Genomic DNA, 18,052 nt, shown 5'->3' with positions numbered 1-18,052 from the left:
TTACACAGGAGATGGTTCATCAAATGTGACATGATAACAACCTACATGGATGGTGTTAACAGGTTCTGTATACTCCAAGGTCATGTCACCTGTGTGTATACACAGTGTTGTCAACATCAGCAGAACATGGCATGACAAATGAGCTGCAGCGTTAGCGTTCAGTGCAATGTTGAAGCAACAAGGGTTAAGTTAATAAATAAATAGAGCCAGTTTAACAAAGTCAGCATTCGATTCGTAAGAACTCCCAATGGCAGTGATTATCAAAATGCTCCAAATAATAACAGGTGAATACAAACACCATAAACATAGGGCCTTCACCTTCAACATGTCACCTGCAGTATCCACTGACCATCCTCATCAGTACTGTCATGTTCTTCCTGTAGGATGCTGCAGACAGGATCAGTGAGATCACTACACCACTGATAACAAGTTCACACAAAGTTCTCGTCGCTATGGGAACACATCAGGAAGGAGTCCATGAGCCTGGGCTGGATCAGCTGCTGATAGTCCTGAGCTGACATCTTGTGATCTTCAACAGTCGTGCAGATCTTACGTAATGAAGCCTGAAATAAAGATCAGTCATGAGCAAGGTGAAATATTGGTCCTCTTCATCAGACCTTATCATGACTAGTAGAAAGAGAAAGTCATGAAAAATAATTTTTCAAGTCAAATTACAAAGAGAGGTCAACCAATCACGTTTAATCACATCACACAACAAGTATAGATTACACTGGAATCAGTTTGACTCCGAGAGGGATCGTTGTGGAGCTACTCTCCAGGGGCCCCAAGGAGCCTACGAGGACGTGGCCTGTGGATGTAGATTCTGGAGGACTTATTTACGGGAGAAAACATGCCTCTGTGGCTTTGGTTGGGAACAGAAAACCCAATAAGGGGAAAGCAAGAAAAGTTTGCGAAATAAAGTTCTAAAGGCAATTCAAACCGTGAGAGTATATTTTCAAACCAAAACTGATGTAAATGTTTTTCTCTTACTTATGAAATGTTGAAACGATAACTGATACTTTTCCAATATTTGGTAGGTGTGAAAGTCAACAAGAAGAAATCCATAGGTGCATAACTGAAACACTTGTAAAATGTATCAACAAGGAAATATATGTTAAACAAGGTACATAATGAACCATCTTCAACCTATTGTATAATGGTTGAATTCATTTTGTGAGAGATTGTCATCTTCCGTAGGACATGGAATCATTCAGTGGGTATCATCTACTTACAAGGCAGGCCACAAGTACAGCATCGCTGTTGTTTCTTTCATTGACAAACCGACACAGCTGGACTAGTCGAGGGACACCTGGCAATGTAAGACATGTTGATCAACAAATGACAGACAGACAGACAGACAGACATTTTTTATTCTGTATAAAGGCCACAGGCCCAAAATACAAACATAATTCAATTACAGTCGCTGAGCATATTTTAAATGGATCCTCTTTTCAGCATGAAAGAGGAAATGTCCAACATTATGGAGAGTATTTGTGTTGGGATCTTTAAAAATGTTAACAACAGACATGAGGTTGTGTGGTTTCTTTAGCGTATTACTAAGGTATTTCGTTCTAATATCTGCATATAGTGGGCATTCCAATAAAATATGGAATTCATCCTCAATGACATTTACATTATTATTTTTGCAGTGGCTACACAGTCTTAGATGTCTATCAGTATTAGTGTATCTTCCAGTTTCTATGGCAATTTTGAAGTTTGAACATCTAAATCTAGAAATAGCAGTTCTTACATAAAGAGGTAAATCACATCGTAGGTACTTTTCAACATCCAACAAAGATTTGTACGATTTGTAGAGGTAACATTTGGGTGAAGACTCTAGAGAGGAGTACCATGTCTGCTGTAAATTATCACATAACCGCTGTTTGAACATAGATATGAAAACCTTTGAATCTCCAACATTGTGACTTAACCAGGCATAACCAAAACCAAACTGGAATAGTAAATGTTTAACCTTACTAGCCCATGTAATTCTCCCACACTCATCAAGTGCCTTAAGCATCATGTAGGACTGGTATGGTAATCTATCTTTGGGTAGCTGCAATAAGTGACACCAATACTTAATAACCTTTGTTGTGTACACACGCTGTAGTGGATACCTACCACATTCTCCTAAAACCATATTTGATGAAGTGGATTTGTTGACTTTAAGAAAATATTTGCAGAAAGCAAGATGAACAGACTCGACAGTTTTACAATAAGATAATCCCCAGACTTCTGAACCATAACATAAGATAGGGGTAATCATTGAGTCGAATATCTTGAAGAGGTCTGGACAGGAAATATTACCAACTTTCCTCTGGAAACCATTAATTGCTAATATTGCCTTGTTTGCCTGGGATGCTAGTATTGTTTGCGCCTTACTCCATACAAGTTTCGGAGTAAATGTTAAACCTAAGTAACGGTAGGATGAAACTACTTCAATAGGATCTCCCTTGTAGTACCATTTCTCATAAGACCTAAGTGGACCCCCCTGTCTAAACACAACTACCTTAGTTTTCTTCAAATTTACACACATACCTGTATTATTACAAAATAGTTCTAGTGCATTTATCTTTAACTGCAACTGGTTACAACTATCTGCCAGAGCAGAAACATCATCTGCAAAGATTAGGGCATACAAGTCATCTACATTGTGTGAAATAAACACCCCTCTGCCACCTACATCCTCCAATAATGTATACAAATGGTTAATGAATATGATAAATATCTGAGGACTTAAGATACAACCCTGTCGAGTACCGATATTACATGCAAATGATTGAGACAAACCAGTGCTTGTTCTCACACAGGCAGACAGACTGTTGTACATGGATGATACAATGTTGAAAAATTTGCCTGACACACCAACATCTTTCAATGCATTTAAGAGAATATTGTGGTTTAAAGTGTCAAATGCTTTACTAAAGTCAATATACAAACAGTAAAATCTTCCATTTCTTTTGCATGAATATTTTGTTGCAATAGCATTAAGGGTAAATATATGGTCTACTGTAGAATAGCCAGGTCTAAAACCTGCTTGAAAGTCACCTAACACATTATTTTCATCACACCATGTCTGCAGCCTACTGTTCAGTAATGAAGTAAATACTTTACACAGTGAGTCAATGAGGGAAATGCCCCTGTAGTTGTTGGTATCTGATTTGTTACCTGACTTAAATAATGGACATATGATGCTGTGTCCCCATGCACTTGGAAAGTGACCGGTATTGAGTATGCGATTATATAGTCTTGTAAGAATAGGTGTAATATAGTCTTTAGAGACTTTAAGAAATTCATTTCCAATACCGTCTGGTCCGGGTGACTTATTGTTTGCTAACAGTTTAATGTGAGACATAACTTCTTCCTGGGTTATAGGCTGGTTGAGTGTACCTGTAGAGGATTGAGTATCAGTAGACTGTTCAGTGTGTTGGAGCTGATTCGTGTTGTCTGCAGAGAGTAGTGTTTGGAAGTGAACGTACCATTGTTTACAGGTTATTTGTTGGGAAGTACAACTGGACATTCTGTTCATTTTAATAAGTTTCCAAAATTGTCTAGGATCAGATCTAGCTGAAATTAATTTATCTTTCTGTGTTTGTAAATATTTCCTTTTCTTCTTCTTAAATAGCTGCTTGAAAGTGTTACGGTATTGTTTGTAAATGTTAATGTCATGGTTATGGTCCCTGTGTGCACGTAGTGCTGCATATTTATCATGCTTAATTCTTTCTAATTCCTCATCCCACCATGGTGGCTGTGTAAGATATTTCTGTGTGGTAATACCTTTATAGACTTGCTTTGTATGATTTGCTGCATCTTGTATAACATTCACTAAAAAGGATAGTGCCTGGTCTGTGTTAGTGGTTATAAGATCACATAGTGTATTGAGAGATGCATTGAGATTACTTAATAATTTATATAGGAAATTATTGTCTGAATCTCTGTGCCATAAGTATTTGTACCATGTTACACTTTCATCATTTTGGGTGTCATTCTGTGGTGAAGATTGCTGCTTGACTGGTTCAGACAAAAAACCAATATCAAGATCCAGTGTACAGTAAAGAGGAAAATGGCATGATTTATCCTCAGTTCCAACTCCAAAATCAGTAATATGGGGAAAAAGGGTTGTTGATGCCAGCATGTAGTCAACAAGACTGGTACCATTATGGGTTACACAAGTAAATTCACCACTGGTGTCATTAAACAGGCGACCATTTAAAGCATGGATACTATATGTGCGGCATAATTCTGCTAGCTTAATACCATAATTATTATGAACATGAATATCTTTAGTTGATCTTGGGGTATCAAAAGTATCACATGGATAATCATCAGAGTCATATACAAGAGATAGATTGTCATCAGGAATGTAGTCAATAAAGTCCTTCATGCGAGCATTTAAGTCGCCAGCTAGGAATATCTCCTTGTCAGGATGATCACAAACAATAGTAAACAGATAATCACTCAGTTCTGTCATACCATCATAGTCACCATGATTACTGTAGATGGGGGAGTTTTCTGGAGACAAATACGGTAATATCAAAACAGTATCACAGTCCCATGAGAGTAACGATGAACGGAGAAGAAGAACAACACAGTTATGGAAGTTGTCATACAGTCTGCTAATTAAGCTGTTGATCACTAAACCATCTCTTACAAATACAGTAACACCACCACTGTAACGACCTCGTGTATGCAATTTAGGGCGAACACAATTGAACGTTCTGTATCCAGTGAGAAAATCACAAAAATCTTTATGATCTCTGACAAATGACTCGCCAAAAGCAACAATGTCATACATAGAACAATACTCTTTAAAGCTGGTGTCATTACTAAACTTTGCCAAACCTTCAATGTTCCAAGATAAGATGGAAAGTGAGCGTTTACATTGATCAACAAATGCTTATCAACAAAATGCACAAATGACTGTGCATCCCTGCTTGTTTTGTGACTGAGTGAATTTGACCTGTTAAACAAATTGAATATATCATATTGTGGTGTCCAAGTAAACATCCATTGCTGGTAGTTGTCATGGACTAGCAGCATCAGATGGGTATAATTCTGTACCACCACTCCATGCATCAGTCTGTAAATAATCTTTAATATTTTCTTGTGGGTATCTCTTAAAGGGAAGAAGGGCCATATATTTGTTTAGTCTTTTGTGTTTTCTGTTCCGCTTCATTCACATTTGAACAAACATTGCTGTTCCTCACTAAAACAGAATATTTCATTCTGTACAATTTTCAAAGGCATCCTCAATTGTGAATTTTAAACAAAGGCTCTTATTGTTGATACCGTACAGCAGATTCTTGAAGCCTCCCACTCTACCCACCATTCAGCTTGACAATACTGCGAGCATATCTCTCCTCTCTACACAGTCTAGTCAGGGCAATGGCCGCTTTCTGTTGAACACGCTCACATGCAGCGATCTCTGCCGGGTTCCTGTATGATGATGGTCGTTCATGTAGAAACTGAACCAACAGTTCTATCCCAGAATTCTCCGCAATCCCAGACTGGCAAGTGTTGACAGCAGCCATATTGGCTAACACTGTGGCAATCTGAAAAGATGACCATCATCACAACATTTGTATACAATTCATTCACACACTCATACTCTATATAACAGACAGAGCGAGGTGCAAGGAAGCACAGTCTGGACCAAACAATCCAGCGATCGACAGCATGGGCATCAATCTATGCAGTTGGGATACAGTGAAATGTGCCGACAAAGTCACCTGGGCCCAGTTCCTAAAAACAATCATATCGGTATGACTGTTGCAGTCTATGTTTAAGTATGGGAGTTACAATCATCTTAGCAGTACAATTGCTTCGAGGAAAGGGGCCCTAATACTATTTGTCATCTCTTACAACAAGTGACATTGAATGAAATCAGTTAAGTGTGTATGAAAGACTTCTGTGATAAATGTTGTCATTAAAATTATGTCCGACTGCTTGACTGAACTCGGTAAAACTGTGAATGTCTAAAAATGAACATGCCTCAATGTCTGATAAAACATTATAGCTAGTGGAAGTGTAAAAAATTGAGGCAATAAATTTCATTGAGGCCAGAAAAAATACAATTTTATCGGACAATTTAATGTCCTCATATCCAAATTACAAAACAGAACTAAAAGCAACATCACAGGCCCACCCCTGCAATTGGATGAACGACCAGACTAAAACACCCCTGACCTGATCCTTGGCAAACAGGGATGAAGCTTTGGACATGGAACAATGTCGGATGAGATGTCGTGGAGCTTGCCTCTGATGGAGGATCTCACATGCCAGAGTGTCAATGAACGTTACGTTGGCTACAGCTGCAGCTGCCAGCAGGAACACTTCATGGGAGCTTGTCTTCTGACATAGAACTGGAAACCACACGTCATGTAACATGACTGTCAGTGTTGAACAAGTGTTCAGGACTGATGAGATACAGTTGCTGTTATAATAACACGCAGTTTGATTTTTTTTTAGGGCATTTTACATTCCCCTGATTAGACTAGACTCAGCTGTGTAAATCTCTCTGCTGTCCCTTGGAGCTCTCTTCACGAATACCCTATATAAACCTAAAGTGTGCTTCTCACTATAAACATATGTTGTTTTCCCAGAATAACTGCATTTGAGGTTTTTGTTTTGGAGGGACAGGTTTTATTTTTCACGATATAAACCTAAAGTGTGCTTCTCACTATATATTAGGTCATCTCTTTGTTTTCCCAGAACAATAGCGTTTGAGGTTTTTGTTTTGAAGGGACAGGTTTTACTTTTCATTAGTAAGACCACTTCCCAGGTTTTACTTTTGGAGTAAGATCGCTTCCCAGGTTTTACTTTTCCTAACTTTATATGAACATTAACATTCAAATGATACATGAGTGTTTGAAATCAATAGAAAAATATCATTCAAGATTAAACTCACAAAGCAAAGGTTTTCCGAAGAGGGATTGGAACTGCAATTCTCTCATCCATAGGCAGACGCTCTACCGCATGGCCACAGGGCCAACAAAGTTGGTGGGGTTAAATTATCTACTTATAGTTACTGTCATTAAATTGACTTTACACGTACCAATGTTTCCCCAAGCGGGATTGAAATCGCATATCTCAGATCAGTAGTCAGACACTCTACTACACGGACACTGGGCTGACGAAGGTGGTGAGGTTAAATTATCTACTTATAGTTACTTTCATAAATTGATTTTACGCACACTTCAGCAAATGTTATGTAGCTTCATTAAATGATCATCTACATGTACGCGCAACTTGTGATTAAAAATAGTTCAGCAAGCACTGACAATACCATTTGTTCCAGTTTTGAATGTACAGAGTAATTGTTTATATTCCATCCAGCGCAAATGTTCTCTACGTGGAAGCTGTTCACCTCAAAGTTCAAAATTAACGATTCCAGGTAGATCCTAACGGAAGTCTGTTATTGCATCAACAGGAAGCGAAAGTGAGTTCATATGCCCCAATATATTAAATAGACGCAACATTACTGTAACCAATTATTGACAATGTGTGAAATTGAGCCTTTAACCTGCTGTGATCGGGTCAGGACCTGAACCACTTCCCTCTCTCGTGATAGAGACTATCTACTACACCCTGGAGGTGGTTGATATGTGAATGAAATTACAAACATGTAATAATTTCCAAACATGATTTGAGGAAAAGAGTTAGTGATGTCCTTACCAAGTAGGGCCTTCAGCAAGTCTTGCAGATTGTTGTCCACAAAGCCACTGAGATGCTGGTTGTGTTCTAAACTAGGCGAAGTAATCTGAGCAACCACACCTGCTGCCTCACCCTGCACGCCTTCAGATGTCTTCGTATCACACAGGACATCGTTAAGAAGCTCGAGGCCACTCTCCTGCACATACACAAAACACTGTCAACAAGGAAACTGTTGCTGGCAAGTTGTGGTATGTTTGTGTTTTAAGATTCTACCCACTTTGGTAATTGAAATCTTAGCTTGTGCTAAATAAGGATCTATGGATATCCCAATAAGGGTCACATCAGGACAATTTTAGCAAACTTTAATTAACTAACAGGCTTACAGGAAGTTGACATTAGCCTACAATCATGAAGTCATCTTTGCATCAGTATGGCATCAGTATTCAGAAAATACAAAATTAATATGTGAATTTTATCATACATTATTCAACTATGTTAACAGTGTCAGAAGAAGTACACTGACTAAGGCTTAAGACAAACTGCCAGCCTCACACACTGGAAAGGAAAGATCTTATATTCTTAAATATTTAAATAATCCAAAAGGGGTGTGAATGCTAATTTGAATTACAAGTTCAATTTTAAAAATATGTGAGTTTTTCACTGGTCATGTATACATCACATGAGTGATGATGTTGACACCTTCCAGAGAGATGTCATAGGAGACTCACAACTTCTTTAAAGAACAGACATTGCCTAAGAACGAATACTGTAAAGATTTAAACCTAAATTGAACATGCCATGCACACACTGCAACACATACCTTTTCAAGCTCCATGATACTCTCTGGCACACAACAGACTGTAGCAAGAGCACGCAGAGCCTGTGCATGTGCAAACCCCAGTGAGTCAGTCCGACAAATGTCCAGTAGTGCTCGCACACCTCCTTCCTGGAATAATATTTGAGGTGAGGTGAGGTGAGGTGAGGTGAGGTGAGGTGAGGTGAGGTGAGGTGAGGTGAGGTGAGGTGAGGTGAGGTGAGGTGAGGTGAGGTGAGGTGAGGTGAGGTGAGGTGAGGTGAGGTGAGGTGAGGTGAGGTGAGGTGAGGTGAGGTGAGGTGAGGTGAGGTAGAGACACGACCTCAGAACCATTCCCTGTTAACCACAGCAGGAAAAACACCATTACCATACCTCCACAGAGGGCAAGTGTATGTTCTATAATGGTTTTGTCAGTAACTAACTCACTGCTGTATGTAAATATTTGAGTCAATACCACAAGCTGCAAACATTGGCAGTCAACAATATCAAAGCACAATGAAAATATATCAGCCTGGTGACATTCTTACCAATAAATCCACATCTATGGCTTGTCATTGATACAGATCATAGATATCAATAGTCATTAACAAAACATTGATCAATTATAATTATAGATCAATATCAAGAAATACTGCCAAAATGTCTGAAAGAAATGAATATATGTCACATTACTGGTAACATCCTTTTGCATGGAATATATAAAAAACTGCATCCTGAACATAATTTAGAAGACCATGAATAAATCAAGTGCCAAATTTGTATACAGTAGAATACTTTTATAACGAACACGGATATAATGAACTTACGGCTATAGCGAACTGTTTTAAAAGTCTCAAATAAACCACTATATGTTATCATATAAAAAAGTCGTGAATAACGAATTCTCTATAACGAACTTACCGGCTATAGCGAACTAATTTGCAATCCCCGCGCGTAACACTAATTAACGGTGTGAATAACGAACTGAGCGAATTCAATCAGTGTCATTGCCAGTTAGCAATGCTCACTTTGAAATCCTCGACAGTTCCAGTTAACACTAAGTAATGGTGTGAATAGTCAATTGAGCAAATTCAGTGTCAATTAGCGGCTCTCACTTTGAAATCTGACCAATAAGTTAGACGTCAAAACACACTCCAGTTTTTACACCCATGTGAAGTTGTAGTTTGCATTATTAACCAGTCAGACTTTGTAGTGAAAAGAACGTAATATGAATGAATGTACGAATAAACTGAGTAGGAATGTGTTGTACCGTATAGTGTGTTTTACTGTTCTTTCAATGGATTTTCGCAAATAGCAAACTACAGATATAACGAACTAATTTCAGTGGTCCCTTGTAGTTCGTTATAAAATTATTAAAATCTAAATATTTTAGATATTTAAATACTTACCTTACCATAGGTCTTATGCATATTACCTCAAGCTTCACTAGAAGAGATCAGACAGTCGTTGATTCGCCATTCCCTAGATGGCTACCTCATGTAATCTACGAATGTAGTCACGGAAGTGACATGATCTCCCCACTCGCGCAAGCGCGAACAATCCCAAAATCACTTTTACTTCTAGCGTTCGTCTGTTCAGATGTTTTTTTGGTTCACTTAGTTTACCTACTTTGTGGTTCAATAAAGTTGTTCCTCACGGGTAGGTATGGTTTGTATCCCTTAGGTGTGCGTGTTAAGGTAAGTAATCATTTAAGTGCACTTACTTTGCTACCTCGTGTTGTTTTTACTGTATTAGGTTAGAAAATTAAAACACAATTTTCTTTTTCATAATCATTGAGTTTTCATATTGACAATATTTCTGATTATCAATCCCCTTCAAAATGGAAGGACAATGGTTTCCGTTATGAATCAGCTATCTTACCCTGGCAAGTACATAGCACATGTGCTCCCCCTCCAGACCAAGGCTGATGACGTTGCTGATGGCGCTGTGAACAGCTGATGGTGCAGATGCCTCATCCAGCGTGTCAACTAGGCGCTGGAATCAAGTCATAATACATTCATTAGGGATCTCAATATTCACTGATATAGTATATATTCACAAACAGATAAGAAACAGATCAGATTATCTGTCTTACAATTCAAATGTCTGGACTGGAAATCCTTAAGATATTAAGAAGTTTTCAAGTTGTGCTCCAGAAACAAAGTCCACCCTACCCTTTTGAGACTAGGTCCAAATTGTTTCCATGGAAACCGAGAAAAATAAAAAATGACAAAAATCTGTAAATAGCAGAAGGCACCACTGTAGGTTCTGTTTCATAAATCTACCAGGTTCTGTTGAAAAGAATTGGTTTTCGAATGGTTTTCGAGTTATGTTCAAGCCTACCACTCCCTTTAAGACTAAGTCCAAACCATGGAAACCAAGAAAAAATTTTTTTACAAATCTATACATTGCAAAGGCACCAATTTAGGTTCTCTTTGTTACATCTACCAACTTTGGTTGAAAACTTAAAAAAGGCCTATCAACAATCAACCTGGATATAGGTTGTAACACAAAAACTCTTGACATGTCAAATATTAACAAGGAGGTTCTCATATTTTCACCAACACTGCACAGTCAAACACAAATATAGGGATTTCACACCTACCTGCACCAGGTAACCAATTATTGAATCAACAAGTCTGCTGAAAGACTGTCCCAAGAATGTGAGTTGATTGGTCAGAGGTACTTTGGCAGGCAAAGTCCCGCCCCGTGTAAAACTGAAACATATATCAACCTCTTCACTGGAAAACTGAAACATACATCAAGCTGGGATCTGCTCTGGAAACTGAAACATACATCAAGCTGGGATCTGCTCTGGAAACTGAAACATACATCAAGCTTGGCACTACTGAGGAAACTGAAACATACATTAACCTCTTCAGTACTCTGAAATCTGAAAATTACATCTTATCTATGAGATGACAAAATGTCTTATTCCTAAATGTTACATGATATTCAACCCAGTATCAAGTACCATAACCTTGGACCTACTCATTTCAATCACAGAAAGCTCACTTTGATCACATAAAATATACTTTCAAACAAATCAGAAGTACTGAAACTTGATAACTTATATGACTGCTGTAGAATCTTACTCATCTAAATATTCAGACATGACATACTCGTACTCCCTGAATCTAGGTGTCCTCCGTATGTCCTATCATTGTGATCCACATGTCCTAACTTACCTATCTACCTGCTGTGCTAGTTTGGCACACTCTCCCATCACCATGTCCTGTTGCTGTAACAAGACCAGCACAAGTATCATCAGACCTCTCAAACAGCTAACCTACAGAAGCATACAGTTGTATGTCTCACAGGAGACATCACTATGCTTTGCAGGCCATTGTGACATCATCTATTGCAATAATGGTACATTAACAAGACATCGATAAACTATATCCCACTACAAATGATGAACTGAATATTTTTGCAGACAAACAAAACTGTCTTTGATTTTTTACAAACTGAAACGATGGAAAAATTAAGTTGGAAGACAAATCAACACCTGTCCTCGTTTATTATTTTAAATCATCACTTGGTGACAAAAGTTGGGAACTTCCTAGGAAGCCTTTAAGTTTAAAAATTCTATGGATTTCTGTTGACATTCTTTCTCTCAAATGACACCTTGGTGAGATTCTGTATTTCCACTCACCTCCAGAATGTAGACAGGTGGTTCTGGCACACACTGATTGCACACCTGGATGAGGGACCGAATGTGACAGGTTACCTGAATACCATGGCGACCAAGATGCCTCCACTCACCAGCTTCAACACTCCTGTGAAAGAAATTAGACACCGGGTAACTTAAACTTTGCCCAACTGAAGCCAATCACAACTTTCATTTTCATTTCACAAAATCCTGTTTCCAAAGAAACATACCCTTTCCATCTCCTATTAATTTGTAGTTGGGTATTCACCATCAACAGCAATAGTGAGTGAGTTAGGTTTTACAATGCTTTTATCAATATTCACAACAAGAACACCAGAAATGGGCTTCAAACATGGGAATTCAGAGCTGGATCTTCCGCACGACGAGCAAACACTTTAACCACAAACTTTCCCCACCGACTCAAAAGGCATAGAAATCAGCACTCTCCTGCAGCAAAGCCATGGATACTTTCTCTAAGGTTAAAAGTACATGACCCTAAAGGCACAGAAATCAGCACTCACCTGCAAATAAGATATGGATAATTTCCCTAAAGTTAAAATTACAGAGTTGGTATTGTTTTGAACACTTCAAGGCTGTTCCAAAATGATGTGGCAGTTGAGAATAGGGCTGTCTGTCAGAAATAAACTTACCTGAAGAGTCGATCAAAGTCTTGACTTATGGCATTTGACTCATTCTTGATTGAATCAATTCCCTCTGAAAGCAGGAAAACAATGTTGAAACACCCTACATAACCCAGCACAGTGTATACTGACGACATGTCCTGAAAAGGAGTGTGAAGATCACCAGTCACAAAAAAATCCACTTTTTAAGGTAACAAATGAAATAATCTATGCCTTTCATGAATTATAATGCATTAGTAAACAAATATGTCATATTGTACAAGTTCGATGTTTTTCAGCCTATATTGGGGATGGATTTTCAAGGCTCTCAAGGACAGCACTACAAATAATAGCTTTTCAAGAGGAACACTAAACATTTTAAAACTCAAGTCCGTAATCTCAAACCAATCATAAATGTATTTGCAAAATAGTTACTGTTTTCCATTTGCTAAAGAAATTGACAAAAATATAAAATGCCTTAGTTTAAGATTGTTGTGAGGGGGATGGGGTGATGAATGTATTCGCAACAATGAACATGATGAAGGAAGGGGGCACAACTCTGGGGACCATCTCCCAAAACAGTTTCTATGTCAGACCTAAATATCCAGACCAGCAGGAGATGTATTATTCAAAGTATTTGGTATATGGTGTGATCATCTCACCTTTAACATGGTGTACAAGTTTAGTGGAGTGGTCAGTATCTTGACCGGCACAGATTGACTTGCCCTGCAGGACACTCATACATTCCGTCTCAGTCATCTCACGGAGCTCAATCAGCCAGTCCTGGACAGGCTCGTCCAACTGTGACCTTCAACACATAGCAAAATACAACCCTAAACACTTATCAACAAAGAGGCCCAGAGGTCAGAAGTATTTGAATTCTCAATTTGTAATATCACAAAATTGTTCAATTGACTTTCGTGGTTAATTTCAAACAATTTCTGAGTTTTAAAAGGTCAACATACAACAGAGACAAACTACGGTCATTTTCAAATAACTGTACTCTAGGAAACACTTGCAATTAGGCAGCCACAAACTACTTGCTGAAACCAGTTATTGTAGATTGATGCTCATGATGCTGATCACTGGATTGTCTGGTCCAGACTTGATCATTAAAAGACTGCCACAATATAGTTGGAACATTGCTGAGTGCGGCGTAAAACTAACCTCACCCACTCCCCACCAACTCTGCGTCCCCCTATTGAATGGCAGTGGTAAACAATGACCAATGGACCAACTTTGCTGACAAATCATGGGTACAAGGAAACAAAAATTAATATAGTTTTACAAGATGTTTTTCATACAGGTGTGTGTATGAGTGTCTGCTTGTAGTAGCAGAATAATAATGAGCACGACACAGTGCTAGCCTAGGGGATAGTCAGGTACAGTGAAACATGGATAAGCCACTCGCACACAGCATACTGTCTCCAAGCTGAGAAGAGCAGCTGGCAACGTCACAAGAAGTACCACATTTCTATGTCTCTTTGTATGATTCTCTCAGTGGATGAAACCTTTGACATTCTGAGATCCAGGCAGATACTCTGTCAACTTTATCACAGAGGCAGTAGCGGAACACCAGAAATGGATTTCACACACTGTAGCCATAACCCCATTCATAAGCACAAAATTTCCTCATGTGAGTAAATATGCACATGTGTAAATACACATATGTGTGTAATGGTAAATTATGTACTGTGAGTAAAGTTCAAAGTGTGAATAATAAATGTACTAAATTGTCTAAGAAATTCAACGTAGAAAGAGGTTCTATTATCACTGATGCTTAAGTAGACAAACACTGTATCAGAAACATACTGATCTTGCAACATGTCAGTCTGCTTAGTGGAACGTCATGAATAAATCTAATGATGACAAAGAGTGATACAACATTTTTTGCATGAACAAATGGGTTTTCAATCTTATCTTCACACAAGTGAAGGATTACTTAAAAGCTAGCGACCAAGCTGTTTGCCAAACGAAAGTTGCAAATGCAATGTTCTATGCGATGCTTCATCTTCTGAATATATAGAGCTATCTGGATTTGGTGTTTGGAAGTCCACTGCACTCATAAATGCATTCAGGAAGTTTCTGAGACCACATGGGATGTTTCGCTTCTCTTATCCTAAAGGAAGATGACATGACACAGTATACTCACAGTGCAAATTTGCACATGTGTAAATACACTTTTGCATCTGGTCCTGACCACATCTAAATTTGCTGCTGGTGTATATTTACATACATAAGTAAATGCTTTCACATGACACAATTACACATGTATGTAAAGTTTGCTCATGTGTGCATTTATGCATAAGTGTGCAAACAGGTGCATGTGAATGGGGTTATAAAAAGGACAAGCCAGTGTCATCCCATTACCATTTCTTGGTTCCCTCACCATCCAAAACAGACATAAAAAAGATGTCACAATTTCTATGCTTACATATAGATCTGTTTCCTTTTCGGCCTTTCCATCTTAGGTCTGCTGTTAATACTGATGATCTGAATTCCAGTGTATCAGCTGAATCTGTTTAAATAGAAAATGTAAATGAATAAAATTTAATCTGTCTCATAGGAATGACAAATCATGTCTGTACATGTATTTATAACACATGTGGTATAAAGCACTACAGGTACAGGATTATTCAATATCATTCATACAGTACTTTATGTATTGTGATACACATATCTGTACACAAAGAACCATGGCACTCTAAAACACTGCAGCACTGTGATTATGAATTCTGATTCTGTCCTTGTACATAAACATCATAAATTTGTTTTGGGTACACAGGGGTGTTAACTTCAAAATCTACTTCAATTTGAAGTTCAATACTTGCCACAAGCTTATTGAAAAGTTACATGTACAGGCATGAGCAAGAATTGTTTACACTGGACAATTTTCACCATTTTGTAATGGCTCCTTAAATTTTCAGGTGTAATTTTCAGCACCAATTTTGAGCAACCAATGATCGTCCAATCAAACACGAGACTGTTAAATCGACAGCTACTATTTAGGGGTCGGAGGGACTTTTAAAATATTCAGGTCACTGACACAGATCTCTCCACAAAGAAAAATCTGCATATAACACAGTTATTTGGGGCCTGCAGTATATACGCTTTGGGGTTTCTGTTGACATGGGTACCATTAGCTAATATTTCTGCAAGATAACATCCTTGAATATTGCCCAAAACACTATTTTTGGTGACTGTTTACTCACCGTTGTCATCGTAGTACATAGGCCATGTGCATCACCCAGAAGTGAGATTGCACTAAATAGCATTCGGAATCATTCGGCATTCATTTCGAGATAAAAGGTTCAAAAGGTATGTGTGAATGGGCACTTTTGCGATTTGGTAAGCTGTGTTCTGATTGGTCAATCTCAAAGGTTACCTGACGTGACCTCCCATAAGGTTTCGTTAGACTCAGTAGTGGAGTGTAACAAAAAGTACCGAGGATAAGTTTACTTAGACTGTTCGCTAACCACTCATGTCATTTCTATATTTTACATTTCTCAAATATATGTAGAAATAACAACATTAACAGAATTAATTTTCACATTTCATGTTACTCTATAATTCTTTTAACTACTTCTAAAATAGTAACTGTAACAATGTTGAATTTTATATTTTTAGTTTTATGAATTTCATATTGTAATAAGAAATAATTACTCAAAGATCCTTGTTTGAAATAATCATTATGTCCATACTGTTGGACAAAAATATAATTTATAATATATATACTGATAAAGCATCAATTGCCCTGCTGACCTGACCCAGTTTTGTTTTGGTTTTGTTTTGTGCTTAGCCTACTTTTCAAATTATTCATAACAATCCATGCAAACTAAAACACGCGTTGTGTTAAGCGTTTTCGGATGCATAAGAAACATGTAGTGTTTACCCATCAAAACATCCCTTGGGTGTGTCTCTTATTTATACAACAATTGTATCCGTGACATTCACTGAGTGACAAAACACACCTCACTATACTTATTCAGAGCGCAAATAAATACTACCATCTTAAAACGTAATACTTAAATTGCACGAAAATTAGACAAAACTAAAGGAATTAGCGCGTCAACACCCGAACTCTCCATCTAATATAAACGTAACAAGAGATACGTTTACAAAATCACAGCCACAGGCTCTATTACATTCAATATGCAAATCAGCTGACTAACTTAGTTTAGTCAGTTTAATGTTTACTGCAAAATCGGTTTTGAAAAGCCTCTACTGAATCTTTTCAAATCCTCCAGTCAGAAACATACCATGTCAGATGATGGCTACATAATAAAATTTGACAATTGCAAAGCTGAGCTCAAGCCGGATGTTTACATTGATACCGTAAGCGACTTCATGTAGCCGGAAGTTCCATGTATCCACGAACAAAATTACTAAACTGGTAAGGGTTATTTGTTGCGCTTGCAATCTAGACGCCTTTGGAAATTTGTATTTCTTTACACTCCTGTGTTCAGGTAGAACGTCTTAAACTGACTGATAGTACTGCGGAGTCGAGGCGATTTTACGTACGCCACAGAATTCCATTCAGTGAGTATTCTATTTGGAAATTAGACCTAATTTTGAAGCATGAAGCAATGGTTTCTTCCTCGGAACATTTATCACGTTGGAACTTAATAAGGTGCCAAATAGCGACTTTGGATATATGTCAAACAGGAAAAATCGGTATAATATTTTTGTGAAGTCATTAATTGTTAACAGGTGAATTATGCAACTACGACTTTTCTTCACTAAGAATTCACGAGAATTTGTTGAACTGGACACATACATGTATTTTTTGTAACCGAACACTAATGACGTTTACCGTACGTTTTCACAACGAAAAGCTGGACGGAATGACCAAATAGCCAAAGAGAATATTAGGTGACGATGCATTTGATGAACAATACTCCATTGTCAAGTGCCAGACAATGCCAACAAACAACGCATGGATGGCTGCCATGGGAAAATATTACATTCTTCAGTAAGATCGTTGTGGCTTTCTGCAGTTGGCTGAAGGACAGGAGAGGGTAGCTCGTTCCACAGTTTTCGTCGTGGAGGTCGGGTGGTTGAACGAGTCACGCACTCGTCGCAGACAACAGTATCCTGTACTTCGCGGAGGTCGTGGAATGGCTCCACGTGGATGAAGTTCGGTTCCATTACACCTGCATACAGTCTCAGGATATCACTCCTGTGGCACTCGTCTGTCATGATCCGCCACACGTCACCGAGATCGGTTCGTCGGTTCTACTGGTTCCATCCCAGATGATGTCTATTCTATTCCCAAGGGTATATACACAACGTCCGGAGAACAAAATCGAGATGATTATGTTGAAGAAAATTTAC

The 18,052-nt window shown here is 38.2% G+C and overlaps 1 protein-coding gene across 1 annotated transcript; it reads right to left on the bottom strand.

Moving 5' to 3' along the window:
- Positions 1–371: 371 nt before the first annotated feature.
- LOC137286651 (protein inscuteable homolog) lies at positions 372–15,237 on the bottom strand. Its single transcript, XM_067818616.1, has 13 exons — positions 15,153–15,237; positions 13,381–13,526; positions 12,749–12,812; positions 12,102–12,225; positions 11,635–11,687; positions 11,052–11,163; positions 10,328–10,441; positions 8,474–8,599; positions 7,675–7,849; positions 6,187–6,362; positions 5,327–5,552; positions 1,233–1,309; positions 372–563 (listed from the first exon to the last, which is right to left on the bottom strand). The coding sequence occupies exons 1-13, from the start codon at positions 15,182–15,184 to the stop codon at positions 432–434; spliced, it is 1,557 nt and encodes a 518-aa protein (XP_067674717.1). The 5' UTR covers positions 15,185–15,237; the 3' UTR covers positions 372–431.
- Between the last annotated feature and the right edge of the window lie 2,815 nt (positions 15,238–18,052).

Source organism: Haliotis asinina, chromosome 6 (genome assembly GCF_037392515.1).
Source record: "Haliotis asinina isolate JCU_RB_2024 chromosome 6, JCU_Hal_asi_v2, whole genome shotgun sequence".
NCBI lineage: Eukaryota > Metazoa > Mollusca > Gastropoda > Lepetellida > Haliotidae > Haliotis > Haliotis asinina.
Note: the sequence above shows the minus strand (reverse complement) of the source record. Positions and strands in the feature narration are given on the sequence as shown.